The sequence below is a fragment of the Phalacrocorax carbo genome, chromosome 10 (assembly GCF_963921805.1).
Source record: "Phalacrocorax carbo chromosome 10, bPhaCar2.1, whole genome shotgun sequence".
Lineage (NCBI taxonomy): Eukaryota > Metazoa > Chordata > Aves > Suliformes > Phalacrocoracidae > Phalacrocorax > Phalacrocorax carbo.
The window spans coordinates 20,383,693-20,400,550 of record NC_087522.1 but is presented as its reverse complement, the minus strand read 5'-3'; the positions used below and the strand labels follow the sequence as shown (position 1 = coordinate 20,400,550).

Sequence of the window (16,858 nt, the reverse complement as noted above, 5' to 3'; positions counted from 1 at the left end):
GAACATCCATCCAGAAATATTTGTATCTGTTTATGAATTATTTTTCTGTCAAATTCATGTTTAATACAATGATGCCTCAGGTCCTACCATGATAAGTGGTATCAGTTATCTTTAACAGTTATAAAATTTATGGTCTAAGTAGGCAATGCAGGCTGATTGCAAATGGTTAGGGGCATGTCCAGACCTATGTTCATGACTAAGCCATTTGGCCATGCATCTTGAAAACTCCCTGGACTGCAGCAAGTCCAGCACAGGCAGATAAGCTCTACTTAACCACTAGGCATGCCATCTACCTCTGAAAAATCTCACTGTGCAGCACTGTTGCAGCCTAAGTGCTTGCTGCTGTGGCATTGAGCCTCTCCCTACAATGCCATGCATCTCCTCTGAGTCTTCTGATCTTCCTGCCCACACTCACTTGTATGCTGCAAGGGCCTTTGTACTTCCTCACTGGCACTCAGCTCTGAATTTTCCTTACTCCCTGCTGCAGACTGCCAAGTGTATTCATACTTGCTCAAGACTTAGATCTCTGCCTGCTTTGCCAGTTCCTTATGGCCTTCTAATGAGCAGCTGCTGGATCAAAGAGGCATGGCTGTGTCTACTCACAAAGCAGCTCCTGGTTTCAGCAGCAGCATTTCAGACTTCATCTTCTCCAATGCCCTTTCATGGCAGCTTTCTCAGTGAGCAACTCAGTGAACATGCTGCATGATCAGGAGTCTCTTCCTGCAGATTTCATGAGAAATTCTTCTTCATTGGGGAGCTCTGGGTTGTTTAAGAAGTGAGGAACTACCAGAGAACATAAGTCTTTGCCTAGTAAGTGTCACACACCATACTGATTAGTTTTGAAGGAAGTTCTGATGTAAAGCGGGGCAGAATTTCCTAGTGGGTAGTCATGAGGGAGAAATTGGATGCACCCACTGTGCATTTGCCTAGCTTCAACTTAAGGTTGCTGGTACACAGGCCACCTAATACTCCTTTGTGGTCTTCCCTCTAAATAATCCTTTGTGCTCTTCCCTTTACCCTCACCTTCTATGTCAGTGTGGGAAGGTGAAGGAAGCTTGATCTAAGCAGTGGAAATCTAGTTAGGGTTACCTCAGTCACTCTGACTCCTGCAGCATGGTCCCACAGTACCTATATTTATAAACCACTTAAGCAAATTGTTTGTGGGTTAAAATGAAGAGGTTCATCAAACTGGGATTAGCGATTTGCCTACAGGAAGCTTGTTCGTTTCACATTCCTTATGTTCACAGTCCCCCAAATCAAGTAGTATCAGTACTATGCTCTCTGAAGAAACTGTCCAGGAGGATGGCCAGTCCTTTTTGGGGGACTTATGCCTGCAATTTCTGCAATGAAAAATCAGTCAGGCCATCAGTAGCACGGCCCAAACTTGCCATCCTGTTCTGAGCTTCTGTGCCTTTCTGTGTGTCAGTACTCCAGGCAAGTAATACTGCTGGCACACAGCAGGGATTTTGGCATTCTGATAAGGTTATGCATGTGTGGTGAATTCAGTTAGGGCCACATCAATACTGGGTGAAGCCCTTCTGTATGATCATCTGTTGTTAAGTCGCTGTGTTCCTAACAATCCCCTATGTATACTTACATCAATATGTTGAAATGGCCTGTCAAGGAATTGCAAAATATTTATGTTCTTTTTGAGTTGCCCTGGCTGATGAAAGAGGCTATGTAAACTCTGCCAGACAGAAAAAATATTGGCTTTCGAACATTAGAACAACCTTTTTAAACAAAAAGAAAGGCTAAAATAATTAGTTCTTTCCATGATGTGATTTGTTGAATCTCCTGATTTTTCAGAACAAGATGATGTGAGAATAGTGGAAGGACAGAAATTACAAACTGCTGTAAAGCAGACATAAAGGGAGAGGCATACATCTGTGCTTTCAGGAAAAAGCCAAATTCAAAGTAATTCCTGGGCGGTAAGTTCCCCTGCAAGGACCCGCAGGTCTGAGGTCCCAGCCATGCCACTGCTTTGCAGGAGCACTTGTCGCTATGGCAGTGGGCTACGAGGAAGTATGTCATGACATGCCAAGACAGACACACAGTTACACACTCTTTGTCACCAAGACTGTTCTTTGGGGATAGGTAAGGGTAGGTGCATGCAGATACAGGGAGCTGTGAAGCTGCTGTCAGAGTGCTCTTCTCAATGCAAGAGCGTGGCTCATGACTGACCTGCAACACTTTACAATACAGGCTTGTGGGAGGCAGGTAGTAGACAAGGCAAACACACGCTTGGCACAGCTTGTACCCCCAAATACATGTAAAGGAGAAAAGCTGACTGCCAGGGGTTTGAATATGGGCATATAAGAATATAAGCCCTGCTGATAAGAAGGCAGATGGTGAGTGTACAGTGCCTGAGGATAGCTTCTTTAGAGAAGATAGCAGTAACTAGAATATCAGAGGGAGGATGAAGGTTTTTGGCTTCCAGGTTCTTTTTTAGTCTGGTGATATTCCTCAGTATTGAGTGTAAGGATCATACCCTGTTACTGCAGCTTAAAGACTTTAAAAAAGCTTTTGCTGCTTAGCCCATTCACAAACAGAAGATGACTCATTTACTTCCCACCAGCAACTTTCCATGCTTCTGAAGTTTCCTGACTAAGAAAAGCTGTGGAGCTGTGTTCTTACCAGAGTGATGACAGTTGCTACAGCATGTTTTGGAAAAGGGCAAACCACCATGGGAAGGGAGAAAACACCTTTGAATCAGCACCAGAACTGGAAGATAAGTGGAATGACTCAAGGAAACCACTCCTCCTCTTCCCTTCATCAGTGTGATTATTGCCAAGCAATTGGAATGATCCCTATTTAAGGAAACTCTTCAGAACCTTGCCATAGGACGCATGACAGATAATTATTAAAGTGTGGCTTCTGAGCACCATAGAAGATAGTCCCTTTTATTCCCCAATAGCCTTACCAGTGGTGGAATAGCAATAACATCAGTGGGTCTTATGGGCCCTTTTGACAAGATATGAAGTTGATGCTTATCTCATAATTAGGAGATTAGTTGAGAGGCCCTGATTTGATTCGTCTTACAAATTGATGATTGTGGAACTTTACCTGAGGGCAGCAGTGACAGAAGGTTTTATTCTTTTATCATGTCTTTCTTCCCCCTTTTTGAAAGGGTAATGATTTCTTTCTGATTTGTATGCATAATTTATCTTAAGTACCAGAGAAGGTGAAACCCCTCTGCATTTTGTAGCAGTTTCCCAGCCTGGCGTTATTTATCTGTCTTGCAGCTGCTCTAAAACTACCCTACTATTTTTTTTTTTGTTTGTTTTTTTTAAGGAGAAGGCAGTGTCTCTGTTAGTAGGACCTGTCTGGATCTCTAAGAATATGGTCAGAGAATCTGCAGCAGCCCCTGGGACAAACCTGGCTCAGAAACACCTGAGTGATCGGATACAAATTCCCCTAGAGTCACTGATAGCAGAATGTGGCTGCATGACTGATGTATGGTGAAGCTCAGTTAAACACCCCTATTTGCTTCCTAAATTATCATGACTTTCTCTTATACCCAGAGAAAGCTATTAAAAAAGACTAGAGCCAACTCTGAAGTTGGTGTGTATGGTTCACATCCGCACATGATCATTCTTCAGAAGGCTCTTTTAGGTCACTTGGATTTGAGGGATTAAAAACCCTTTAGGAAAACAGATTGGCGTCTCATTATCCAGCTTCCTTTTGTACCCACTGATCCTTTTCACCCCTTTATTCCTTTCAATATTAAAGGCTCTGATTCCTTATTGCTCAGCATTTCTTGGCCCAAAGGATTAGATCAAGGGGACAGTGCTCAGAGATGCCATCTAGGTAAATGGCTAAAATTTGAACTAATTATTAGAGCTGAACTAGGATTTTCAGAGTCAACCAAGTTATCAAAAGCAGAGCCTTTGAGAGGGATCCAACAGTTTCATTACAACTTTTGCTACGACATTTTGAGGGTTCAAACAGAACTTTCAACTGGTGAGACTTACTCATCTGCAAGTGACTGAGAGCTTCCTGGATAGAAGGAAGCTTGCAGAGGTGTGGGTGAATAACTTGGACTAAAGATCTATTTACCTTTTCACCTATGTTTCAGCAAAAGTTTTCATGAGTATGAGCTACAAGATGTTCTGGAGCAGGGAGTTCCTTAGCCTCGCCTGTGGCAACTGTCCTACTTTAATTATTTACATAAACAGAGAGATAACATTTTTTAGCAGGAGAAGAGAGGCCTAAATCAGAATTCATGTGTTTGTGGTTTTAGAAGCTCATTTTTGAAGTTGTAGGATTTGCAGAAATTTCTGGAGGGAGAAAAATACTTGGGGGAATTGGGGATGTTGTTCCTGGGCTGAAGGGGCCTTGGAAAATAGGCCTGGGGGTTAATGGAGTTTGGCCTATTGTTTCTTGACACAGGAGGGGAAGAAAGCCTCCTAAGCATCTGAGGTGGCTTAGGTCAGCCTTGGAAAATTCTTTAGCATCCTAGATGAGGCTGGCTCCTACAGGGCAGGGATTATGAACCCTGTCACAGTCAAATGCTTTGCAGCCAGAGTCTTAGAGCTGCAGAACTCCAGTGCTCAACCTAGGAGGTAAATAGCTCCCAGTCTCCCAAAGTTAGCAGGACTTTCTCAAATCAGCCTAAAAGGATGGTCTCCAGTAGTAAATACCTTGAAGATTAACAGATGGAGTCTGTCACTGAATCCTGCAGCCTGATGGTTACAAAGGACAGAAGTGGTCATCTAGCATACCCACTAGTGATGCTGACACCACGGTGATATTACTCAACCTGCATGCCAGACTAGATGGAAATGCTTGGTGAAGCCACACAGTCTGTTTTTTTTTTTTTTTCCTTTGGAGGCAGGGGATGATCTTGGTGCAGTCAGGCTTCCCTGCATGTGGATCACATCTAGGCTGGATAATAGGGCTTCTTTCCCCTTGTCTTTGTATTACTGGGAAAGGTCTGTCCTATTGATAGTAGCAGAGAGGCTTTGTGTATCAGTGTGATATCAGGAAAATGCATCTCTCGTAACTGAGGCACAGTGTAAGATATCTCTATGATTTGCTTTAGAGCTACGTCTGACATATACTTCCCTGATGGTGCAGCTGTCCTGGTTGTCCTTTGTCGGTGTGGTTGGAGCTTTGGTACAACAGAGGGATCTTATTTACTGGTAGAGGGTGTGGCGCTGTGCTGAAGTTACAGAAGATGGTAGCCAGTGCATAGTTTTTTCTCTCTGGCTATTCACTCCTTTTTCAGCCAAGGCAAAGCTGACAGCATATAACAAACTTATATCAGAATCTTGCTTTCCTTAGAGGAGCTTGACTTTCATTAAATTCTCTGAAAAAGGTAGGTTTGCTGAATCAAGGACCAAATGAGGGCATTTTTTTAATCATCGGTGAATAATTCAAGCCTAAAGCTTTTCAGGTCCGTCCCCAGGCACATGTGAGTTCTCATCATGTTATTAAGCTCTCCTTAGCCTGAAAGCTATCAGAGGGAAAAGGTTCAACACCAGAGAAGGGAGCTTCAGGTGCCATCTGAGTCACAGTCAAAAGCAGCAGAAGTCTTATAAACTAGTCTTCTAGTTATAGCTTATAAACTTATAAACTAGTCTTCAGCAGATCCTAAGTAGACAAGTAACACCCATGTTTTCCTTAGTCAACAATTGCTTTTCAGTTGTTCCTATTGTAGAGGAGGTAAGTGTTTTGTTGCATGAAAGCCTACCTGCGATCCTGTTAGTAGCAGGGGATGCAATGCTCCCAACAGACAGCAAGGAAAGAGGAAATGAATGAAGAAACAAACAAAAAAACCAACCACACGGCATGAAAGAATGTTAGGAAAGCTTTATTTCCTGGTGCTTAAGCCAGTCCTTACTGAAGCTGATAGACTTGCTTCACTGCAGCAGCCTTTGAATGTTGTTAGCTCTATGGGGAACTGGCTGCGTTTGTTTTCTGGTATTTAACTGCCACATACGTTTAGAAGCAGCTTATTAATAGATGTCCTGTACCCATAAATTAGCCTCGTGATTTCAGATGCGTGTAATTTTTTTCCTTTTGTCTCTGCCTGCAAGTACGCAAAATTTTGACTGCATGCAGGTAATAAATATCTATGCTGCATTCCAGATGTGGCTTTTCTGCAGTGGTAAATGAGATTTCTAGGTGTAGTTTGTGTATTAGTTGAAATTTTTGAAGCATTTGGGAAGTGCTTAGAATGAAGGCTGCTATAAAAGTATAAACTCCTTTTTCCATCATTAACAATTTCTAGCCTTGCTATCCTAAATGAGTCTTCTAGCTCAACAAAAATTTAGTGGGATAACTCTTATATGTACCTTTCAGCTCTCAGTCCATCCTCTTTCCCGTCTGTCTACTTGCAATTTGCAAGTAATTTGACTCAGAAATCAAAACCCCCCCAATGGCAAATTTTTACCACATCATTTCAGTTTTTTGAAAAAGGGCTGATTTTGCTACATGTGCCTTTGCAGTTATTTCAGGTTTTCCCTTTACTGTGATCTATGTACTAAAAAAGATTAAATGTGAAGATATGTAAATTTGAAAAAAACCAAACCAAAACAAACAAAAAACACAACAAAAACAAACCCAAAACAGCAACAAACCAAAACAAACAAAAAAACCCCAAAGAAACAACAAACAAACCCCAAGCCCAAACTTAAGCTCTCTGGAGCTGGTGTAAATGTGGGTGCTTTGTACCATCTATTTGATTTTAATATGCTTTTTTACATCTGACTTACCAAACCAAAACCCCTTATCTGTTACAAATAAGCATAATACCTTGGATCTAAGTTAGTTCTCACTGTCTGGGGAATTCAACTCTAGTCACACCATCATGGAGCCTTTGAGTCTTTCTGTGTGCAAATGCCTGAGAACACGTCTCCTTTCCATGAATGAAGGTGGCAAGGAAAAACCCTGTCCTTTTCACCAGCTGCCTGTTGATAAATGAAAAGTGTCAGGAGTGTAAATGAACTGTCTAAGTGTGTTGATAGGCTTTAGAGGCTGGAACCTTTTGCTTAGGAGTCCTGCCAACAGTGCCAGACAGAAGGTCTCTCCCTGTTCCTATGAGTTCCTGTATTCTCTCTTATTGTATCTCCATCTGCAGTAACCTGCTGCTCACTAATGTTAGGAAACAAGGCTTGCGGCTGAAACAAAGGATTTTCTTGGTTAGCTATCCAGGAAAAATAGATGCTTTTGATGTCCATCCCTCTATGCATGTGGGTTGGTCTGGTCACATGCAGCATGTCCATAATGCTGGAAAGGACAACCCTATTAGGCCACAGCTGTTCTCAGCCACTGGTCTCGAAACAGCACCTGCTAGGAGAATGCAGTTCCTCTTCACGCCAACATGATAATACGAATGAATTGCAGTTGCTCATTCATTTGGTGGGAGAGTCATTATTTTAAATGTCACTAACAAGCCCAGACTTAATTATACTTAGTATTCCCAAAATGGTCATCTGTTATGAGGCCACTTGCTGCCTACCTTGTCATCCTGCAGCTGCTGGCTGTGTGTATAAGCGCTGGTTACAAGGAACTCCCTGCTCAGAGAGGGCATTGCTATACTCCAGTGTTGGTACGTAACTCATCAGTGATGCCACGCAGAACTCTCCTCTGAATGTGGCTCATCAGGATGTCACATTTGCAGCCACTGTGCCTCTCTGCTGGTGGCCTGGCCAGTGAAGTGAAATAGCGCTGCGAGTGCTGAGGTGCTATGAGCCAGCTGTCTTGTTTGACCCAGAGCTACATACTCTGTTGTCTCTGTTCTTGGCCTCTTTCTGCATGCAGACTCCTGCATAGAGGCAGCTCTGTCCTCCTGCCACAGAGGTGACCGACACGTTCCCACAAAGCATCACAAGGGGAGCAAGGCTGTGGGTATTAGTCCCTCCTTTCAATGCTTTCCCTTTCTCCTCACTCCTGACTGGTCTCAGGAAGGTGGTGCAGGCGCTTCATCTGCTTTACATGGGAGAAATTCCCCCAGTCCTGGGGAGGACCCATAGGAGTGGCAGTGCCCTGTCTGCTGTTGAACAAAGAGAGATTACATAGGAGAATGGGGGCATTCTTAAATTCATTTAAAAGGTTTTTCCCTTCCTGCCTTTGACTTGGGATGCTACATCCCAGAACACAGCCTCATTATGGAGGTCATTCAGCCTCATCTACAGTTTCTCAGCTGTACCTTTTCTTCTGCAAGATGCCGGCATTCCTGGCTCTGCTAGATGTGTGCTGCATGCAGCTTCATGGCCCGGTGAAGCGTCCCCCCATCTATTCTGTTGGTTGCCACAGGCTAGTTACATTCCCTAGAGTAGAAATTGCTATTTTTACACAATAACTTTACAATAAGTCTGTTCAAGCAATTGATCCTTGCATGGCAACTCCACCAAGGTGAGACTGTGCTTTCAGGTGTGTTGCGAAGGCTGTATATCTATTCTTTTTCAGGAATATTATTTTCAGTGTATACACCATGTGCAGCAGCAGCTGATCAGGAGTGCAGAGCTAGAGGTATATTCCTTACTGATGCATTCAGACTCCCTTAGCTCTGCCAGCACTGGGCAGTTAAACTAGTAGTTTATTTTTTACAAGGTGGTAAAGGGTGTCCCTGTACATTGGGTTAATGGTTTATTCCAGATGTGTCCAAATACTAATTTCATTGAGTTGTCATGCTTCACCTTCTACAGTCTTTGGCTGCCCTAGCACAGCCTGCAAGCTTTGCCTGGGCAGATGTGCTGGTTTGTATCTAATGGCCTTATTCTGAAATCCTGATGAGCATCATCTATGCTATATTGTCTAGGCCTCATAGGAGCCAACTCATGCAAACACTGGAAAGAGTCTCCTTGGGCTCTAAAGGCTTTACTTTTAAAGTGCTCTGGAGTGTGTGTTAGACACCAATAAAAGCCCTTTGCATTCTCTAAGGCACACCAAGGGGAATACTGTACAGTAGCTCAAATGGATGCATGCCCCATGTGGATGCCACCTCATTTTTAGCAAGGCCACTAAGTGGAAGTGGCAGTGGGTGGTTCAGCAGATGTTCAGTGCTGAACTCTCCGAGCCTCAGTTTGAAGACAAGAATTGAAGTAATTACCATGTATGGTTTGAGGAATGTAATGTTGCCTCCGCATATCTTGATTTTCATGGATCGGAGCACTACATGGCGCCTTTGGGAGGGCTCACAAAAAACAAAATTCTAAGTGCCTTGTGTTATATTTCTGTGCGTGGCCTGAATTGCCCCAATTGCATCATCCAGCACAGCACCTATTGCATTTGAGAGCTTTCTCTTAGGACCTACAATTAAAAAGCCCTTCACTTTATTTTGAAAGGGACTCAGCCTGTTAGACTGTATCAGATAATGTCTAGTATATGCCCATAGATCCAAAGCTCTCGCAAAATGCAGCACATTGACTCAGCTTCTTCCATTACGGCCTTCCATTTAAGCCCATGGTTCCCAGCTGCTACGCTACTCCCCTGCCCATAGTGAAGCTTTATGGGGAAGCTCTAAGGCCTTGTTGAGCAACAAAACCTAGTTCATGGGGCACTGAGGGGAGGGAAGAGTGATGGGGTGCAGTCCTTACTCCCAGGGCAGTTTGTACATTTTAACCAGTGACTGTTTAGTGCAAAACAGCACACCTTACGATGCTTAGAGGATCTTTTTGTATCCAAAATTAGTTGTTGATGCATTAAAATCCTGGTGTGGATTTGACAACTGCCCAGAAATAGCACCCGCACTGTCAGGTCCCATTTCTCCCTCACATTTGGCTTCAGCCACAGATGTCTGAACTGCCATTTCCACTTGGCTCTACAGACGCCAGCTGGGTCACTCGCAGCTCTTAGGCAGAGTCCCCAGACGAAGCTGCAGCTGTGGGAGACGTGGCTGGCTGTCACGAGGTGCTGCTCAGTGGAAGCAGCAAGTACATGCAGCCCCCACCGATGTTTCTGCCTGGAACAGGGGCAGGTCTCTCGCTGAGCAACCTCAAGCCGTGCTCGCTACCCCAAACGCTGGATTTCAGTCTGTAGCAGGGACTGGCTGGGTCTGTGAGGTGGGTGGAATAACTCACACCTTCAGGGACCTCACAGTGAGAGAAAGATGAGGAAGACCTATGCTTGGCAATGACAGCTGGACACTGTTCACAGGAAGCTTACAAAGCTTGGGGAAGCCCTACGTGGTCTGAGGTGTTCCAGGCTTTGCTGCTAGTAATCCAGCCTCTCGTGTACTCTGCAGGGTTTCCCATCCCAAGCACTTGTCTGCCTCAGATAAGCTATACCTAACCCACAGCTGCCTTCCAGACATATCTCTCATAGGCTTAGCCTTTCTGTGACTGTCAATTTCTTTCAAGTTCCTTCTCCAGTCAGATACATATTAAGAGGCTCAGCTGCTTTCTTGTCAAGTGTCAAGCTCAGGCTCCACTACAGGTACGTTAAGGTTGCCTGAAGGGATGGTGGCAGGACAATTTGATATAATGGTCAAGAACAGTGATTTCTGACCCATAACAGTTTATTGGTTAAGTCTGACAGGACAAGTATGTGACCCATCACAGAGTAGTTTACCCCCTTCAAAAGAGAAAAAGCCACTTGTTTGGCAAACAAGAAAAAAGTCTAAAATCCTAAACTGTAAAAACCCCTAAAAAAAGAGTTCTGCTGATGGAAACAATGGATGGTAACAGGCTTCTGTGAGTTTATTGTTCCAGTGTGTTTTCACTTGAGAATTGTCCTGAAGAGCTGCCGTAGGTAGATATTTCTGTGGCTTCATATGCAGTTGGAAAAAACCCACTTCACCTTGCCTGTACCATTTTATTTAAACTCAATTGGCTTAATCCCATTCCACTCAGGTTGATTGGCTGTTTCTCCATTAGCTAAGTACTGCTGCATTCTCCAGCACAATACGCTGTATGACAAGGAGCAAAAAACATAGAGGCAAGCTGTAGTGTTAGTGAATTCCCTGTCGTTGCCCTTTTGCTCCTGTTAAGCATTGTGTTTTGCTGTGGAATAGTAACAAGGCTTCACTGACAAGAGGCAAGGACAAGCATGACTGAGGAACAGGGAACCACTTTGACTTCATCATTATGCTTAAGCTCCACAGACTGCCTTTTGCTGGTTGATGGCCTGATGCCCACACATCTCCATTCTTTTTCGGGTTCTTCCTTTCCTCACTGATTTATTCTGGGTGAAAAAGCTCCCATAAACAAAAGGCAAATATCTCAGCATTGCTTCCAAACTTCAAAGTGTTATTTCAGTTGCTAGGAGATCTGCTTAGAAAAGAAAGCCAAATCTTAAAACAGTATTTCTATTCCAGGCAGCCTTACCTTGTGCTGTTGTGTTTTTTCTGCTTATTTCCTGAAGAATCAGATCCTGGTTTTGTTTTCCTATTAATATCTGGGTGAAATCTTTATTAAGACTTATGACCGCTTGAAAAGTAAACCCACATGCATGCACACACCACAAGGAGCCTAAACTGAGTCACTTTCTACACTGGCAATATGTTGCCAAAGTTCCTGGAGAGGAATAAAGATAAATGCTACAAACTCTAGAGGCAGTTGTGCTGCGGTTTTTGGCTTTGACTCAGGTTCAATGTTCAAGTCGAACACACTGAATACAGTTTTTAAAATTCAGCAGTATTCTTGTGAAAAAGATCAGATATGACTGGTGAGAAAATCAAATGGATCAGCAAATTTTCTGTGAATTAGTCTTAAATGCAGGTGGAGAGGTTACCTGCTTAGAGGCTCAGGCAATAGCTCTAGCGATGGAAACAAGGAATCTGGAAGGAAATAAAGAATTGCTAATAAAGTAATCATCCCCAGATTAAAAACTTCAAAAATACAGATTCATATAGCTGCATCTGAGGTTAAGTAGAATGCAGCACTGGTAAGAACTGAAATAAAAGTGCTTGGCGTGCATTAGGTAAAGAACAGTCCATGCTTGCAAGTAATTTTAGCAGCTAAATGGCTCTGCTCATTCTCTGATACTTAATGATAATGTCTTCAATTTCATACATTGATTTTTAAACAATGCATGTAAAAATAAAGTGAGTTCCGTAGTCAAATTAGCATTGTCACAGGTTTGCCACCTTCTCCACACCTCATTGGAAACTCCACACTGTTGGAGCAAGTTAATTCCCTTATCTTCAAGGTGACGGAGTGGGGCTTTGATTGTTCTGCCCAGGCCATAGCATGAAGGACCAGCCAGTCCTCAGCTGTAACAACTATAATGCAGCACAGCCCATCCTCTAGCAACTGCTCCATTTGTGCTCCCTGAAAATCTCTTGAAACCTCTACGCACTGCATTTCCATTGTCAATAACAGTATTATATTAAGTGTAGTTTTAGATGGGAAGAGTGTGGGAGGAAGAGCAAAGGAATTTAATATTGGTCAAAGATGCAGTATGGACAACCCTGGAACCACTAATCCACATAAATTGTGGGACAAGGTCTGCAGAGTAGAGTTTCCTCCCTGCCTGTCTTGCTCCATGGGAAAGCATGCTGGGAGGGAAGGATATTATGACTACTATACTTGCCACAGACTTCAGGCTCTAGTATACTGGTGTAGGGCCACAGAGGCAGTATATTTACTAAAGACAGGATCTTGAGGCACCCCAGCTGAGCAGTCCGACATGCCTCTTCTCTGTCAGGGGAAATGGTAAAATGTAAAGGGAAACTTTCCTTATGTGGCCTAAGCCAGATGCAGCTACTAAAATCTGGCACGTGTATGTATGTGTGGTCAAATGCTACAGAAGAAAGGAGCTGCCATATGCAGCAAATTGTTTCATTGTGCTGAATATGAGATGACAGACAACATCTGTGCTAGCAGAGTGTAACCCAAATCAGTGCCAGGAGCATCTATGATGAAACACAGGCCTAGTGAGAAGCTAGTATTTTTCAGTTTGTTGCTTTCTTCCGCACATTTAGGAAATACCATATGAGGAGAAATTAAAGGGTGATATGCTGGGACAGGAAAAGTACCCCCAGATACTGTAACTTGACTGACCCGGTGTGTCAGCCCAAGGAAGAAAAGCGAGCAGCAAGAACAGCTTCTCAGGCATCTCCATCCACCTAGTCAGGCTCAACTTCTGGGCTCCTCAAGGTCTGGCCAGCAACAGCCTAACTATTTTTCCGAAATTTTCAAGCTACTTCGAAAATGCGTGTCATTGTCTTGGTTGAGAAGCACCACCCATGGACTGCCTGGAGAACAGAGTGGCCAAAGCCATTGACAGCCATGAACGGTTTTCCCAGGCCTCTGCTGTGATGCTGGCAGGGCTCTCTGTGTGTCGAGCAATCGTGTAGTCATTTGCATTTGCATTTATAACTGTTTCTGACTACAGAAGATGCTCCCTATGTTTCAAACAGCTCTTTTCTGAGCAACATGGAATTCAGCCTGCTGAGGCAGTGGTGCGGATGGGGATTACATCTCCAGCACACACATGTTTTGGTGCTACTAACCATGCTCCTTTTCGGTTTGCTCCACAGATACTATGTGGGAAAGAGATTCCCCGCTGGGTGAACCGCCTGGCCTACTTCAGCTCGTGCATCCCCTTCCTCCAGAGCTGCCTCCCCAAGGAGTGGTTGACCCCAGCAGCCCTGCAGAGCCACATCAGCCTCGGCCTCCACAAGGAGGAGCAGGGGGACACAACGGATGAGGACTCTCCCTCCACCTCCGCAGCCCCCTCAGCCTCAGGCACATCGCGAACCTGTAGACATACCCGGGTCTAAACTGTGCCCAGGATGCCCTCAAATAACATCCCTCTCTCTAGTAGAATTTCTTTCTCACATCCTTTCACACACCTTGGTTTCTCTTTTCTTCAATGGACAACACAGAGGAGGGAAGACCCTTTCTACTAAGGAGGTGAAGCTTCAGTCCCTTTTCCAAGGAGTGCCACTACAGCTGCTCAGCAAAATGACTGTGAACCCCAATGCTGAACTGAGGAGTGTGGCGACTAAACTGGATTCTCCTCCCAGGGCCCCCCACGTTCCTCAATCCATGGAGAACTGCTGGCTCTCTCAGGCATGAGAGCATGCGTACAGGCAGAGGGGTACCATACTGTGATGTTCCTTCTCTGGAACTGTTTTATCTTTTTATCTCTTCCCCTACCCATGTAAGCCCAGCAGCCTCCTCTCTATTTTGGCTGGGTTTGCCATTCCCCTACGACAAATCTCCTGCCCACACCCAGTGAAGGAAGCAGAGCCAGAACTCAACCTTCTCATCTCTTAGACCAGCAACAAGCTGCACTCAGCCCCATCCCTTTTGTAATGATCAGGTTTCTAACTCATGGGAAGGAAAAATGAAAGGTGCTGCTGTTCTACAATCACCAGTTTTCAGTACTCAGATTTAAGAGCTCAACTGACTATCCAGCTCTTGAAAATAATAACAAAGAACCTAGAAAAATGTATGTGTTACTACGGCTTTTCTGTGGGGTCAAAAAGAGGATGGGGCTAGTGCTTAGAGGCAGCTACTAAGTAGGTGCAGAGATGACTATTGACCATATTGGTGCTTTTTTGGCACAGATCCCTCCCAGTTCCCCTAAATCTAGGCAGCGTTCCTGGTTTCCTTTTTGCCCCAGATTCCCTGGGCAATCTCTCTCCTAGCTGACATTTGCCAGCTGTCTTTGTGGGAATGGCCCTCCTGAGCACACGGAGGAGGAGAGAGAAGCTGTTGGGAAAGTCAGTATTTCCTTCAGCTTTTCCTCCTGCATTCACAGACCTAAAACATGGCTCCAGAGCCACCCTTCCCCAGCCTACTTTTGAGCCAACGCAAGAAGGTAAAAAATAAGTGGTGAACCTGAAGAATGTCAACCTGTTTCCTTCTCCTCCCTTTTTGGAGGTGGAGGGGGAAATATAAGGCCACATCTGGAAAGCATGGATGACCCTTCCATAGCATGGGCCACCATAGTGCCTTCCGTTGTGTGCGCTATTTCAGTGTCATGAAAAATGGGCACAGCTGACTTACTGGCCTCTCCAGGCTGGCTCTTGACAAGAATCTGGTCCTTAGATGTATTTATACTCATTCTGACAGCTGTCGAGAGAGTAGAGGAGGAGGAAAGGACAAGTACACAAACTCTTCCACTTGGTTACCTCACTAGGACTTCTACTCAGAAGATGTAAGAAAGATTCAAAGGGGGAATCCAAGCCCCCTCTCTCCCTTGCAACTCCTCTTGGCTACACAAATGAGGAGGCACAGTGTTGAGAGGGGGTTGCCGTTTTAGAAATGCTGTCCTCAACAGCCACTACCAAGTCAGGACTTCCACCCTCCACCCAGAAAGAACTACAAGCCCTTAAGATGGGTGGTTGTTTCCTTTTATTGGTCGCAATAGCATGCTAAGTCCAACCAGCTGTTTCTTTAGCTCAGGTAAACAGAAGCATGTGCTTTCAGGGCTGAAGGTCTTGGCTATGATGTACATCATGTTTGCACAGACAGTGCTTAATGGTTTGTTACATGTACAGACTCTTGGTGAAGCAGGAGCCTTGGAGAGATCTATTGGGTGGAAATATAACTCACAGGATGGCCTCACTCCACTGCCTCCTGAAGTAACGCAGGTTTGGGCAACAAAACCTTTACAACATGCCTCTCATTTTCATCCTCTGAACAAATTGCTGCAAATTCTGTACTGAACTAAAGTCATGTTCCATATTAACCTTGGCTACTCACAGCCAATACTGCATTGTGAGTAATTCTGCAGCTCCTGGTATCCAGTCCAGCACCAATCTTGATTACCCTGGCTCGTCCAGGGGTGTTTAGTAAGATTTCCATCCTGTTCTCCATCCCGCTGCCCAGAAACCACGTTACACAATGTACTGTTGCACTCTATTCCCCTGCAGTCATGGTCATTGCAGCCTAAACCAGCAGTGCAAGCATCATTTGTCTGAAGTTCCCAGGGTGCCTGCCAATAGCCAGCAGCACATCATGTGCAGTGAATTTTAAAATCTATTTTTAGGTTCTTCTCTGGAGGAAAGTGAAAGAGGCTTTCCCAGAGCTTTTGTCCAGGCCAGGGAAACTGCAATCAGAAACACCTGGTTCCTGATGTGACAAAAACCAGCCAGCCATCACCCTTGTGTTTCTGCTTTGCACCTGAGCTCCAGATAAAGCACCATGCATACATCTAGGAGAGAACTAGGGCTCCAGAGGCACGTTTCACATGGAAGACACCTCTCTCAGTATTTCACAAAGTAAAAAATGCTTAACTGGCTGTATGGTAACCCGGACAAGAAAGCTACTTTCAGCCTTCTTGGGGACATGAATATGTGCTTGAAGTATTGGGAACAACACCTGAGGCAAGCTGTCAATGTCATAAAAACCAGATGTTTATCTACTTTTACATTTGTCTGTTTGTTTATGGCAGTAGGGGGTCACATCAAGGAGGCATCAAACCTCTGTTGTAAATCAAAACCAGAATATATTCCAATCTTCAAAAGCATTTCTCCCCAGCCCTCTCTGTTCAAGGTGACCAACCAACAATGACAAGAACAAAGGGACACTGTGGAAATAAAATATATATTGATGATAGCTTTACCTCTGTAATTTAACAGCATTTTAGATTATTAAACATGAAGACATTTTAAAAGTCTAATTTACTGTTCATCTCTGGCACAGCATGTTTGTTTTAGTCACTCTTCCTATCCTTCCAATTATTACAAAATTATTGTTATTATATGATTATCTCACATTTGTATTTAGTTACACATTTGCTTTCTCTTGCTGTTTTAGAGCCTAACACCATGGGAAAATTTAGGTACCAACAGTTATCAGTGAAAACGAAAGAGGAGCTTATGAGTCTTAACAAGAGCACCCCATAACACTAGCACAAATACTTAACCCTTCTTACTGTCAGGACTTTTGATGCTCTTTTAAAAGCCGGAACAAGAGAGCACCAGCCCTGCCCATGGGCATTAGCAGCTGTGGGTTAT

At 44.1% G+C, this 16,858-nt stretch overlaps 1 protein-coding gene across 4 annotated transcripts in view; it reads left to right on the top strand.

Annotated features, from left to right (window-relative positions):
- LOC104053365 (deubiquitinase DESI2) overlaps positions 1-16,515 on the top strand; it is an 88,437-nt gene extending 71,922 nt beyond the window's left edge. For all 4 annotated transcript variants that reach the window (XM_064462350.1, XM_064462353.1, XM_064462352.1 and 1 more), the window contains one exon: positions 13,427-16,515. In XM_064462350.1, coding sequence (XP_064318420.1) covers positions 13,427-13,669 — 243 coding nt within the window. In that variant the 3' untranslated portion in view covers positions 13,670-16,515. The remainder of the gene's footprint in view (positions 1-13,426) is intronic.
- The last annotated feature ends 343 nt before the right edge of the window (positions 16,516-16,858 follow it).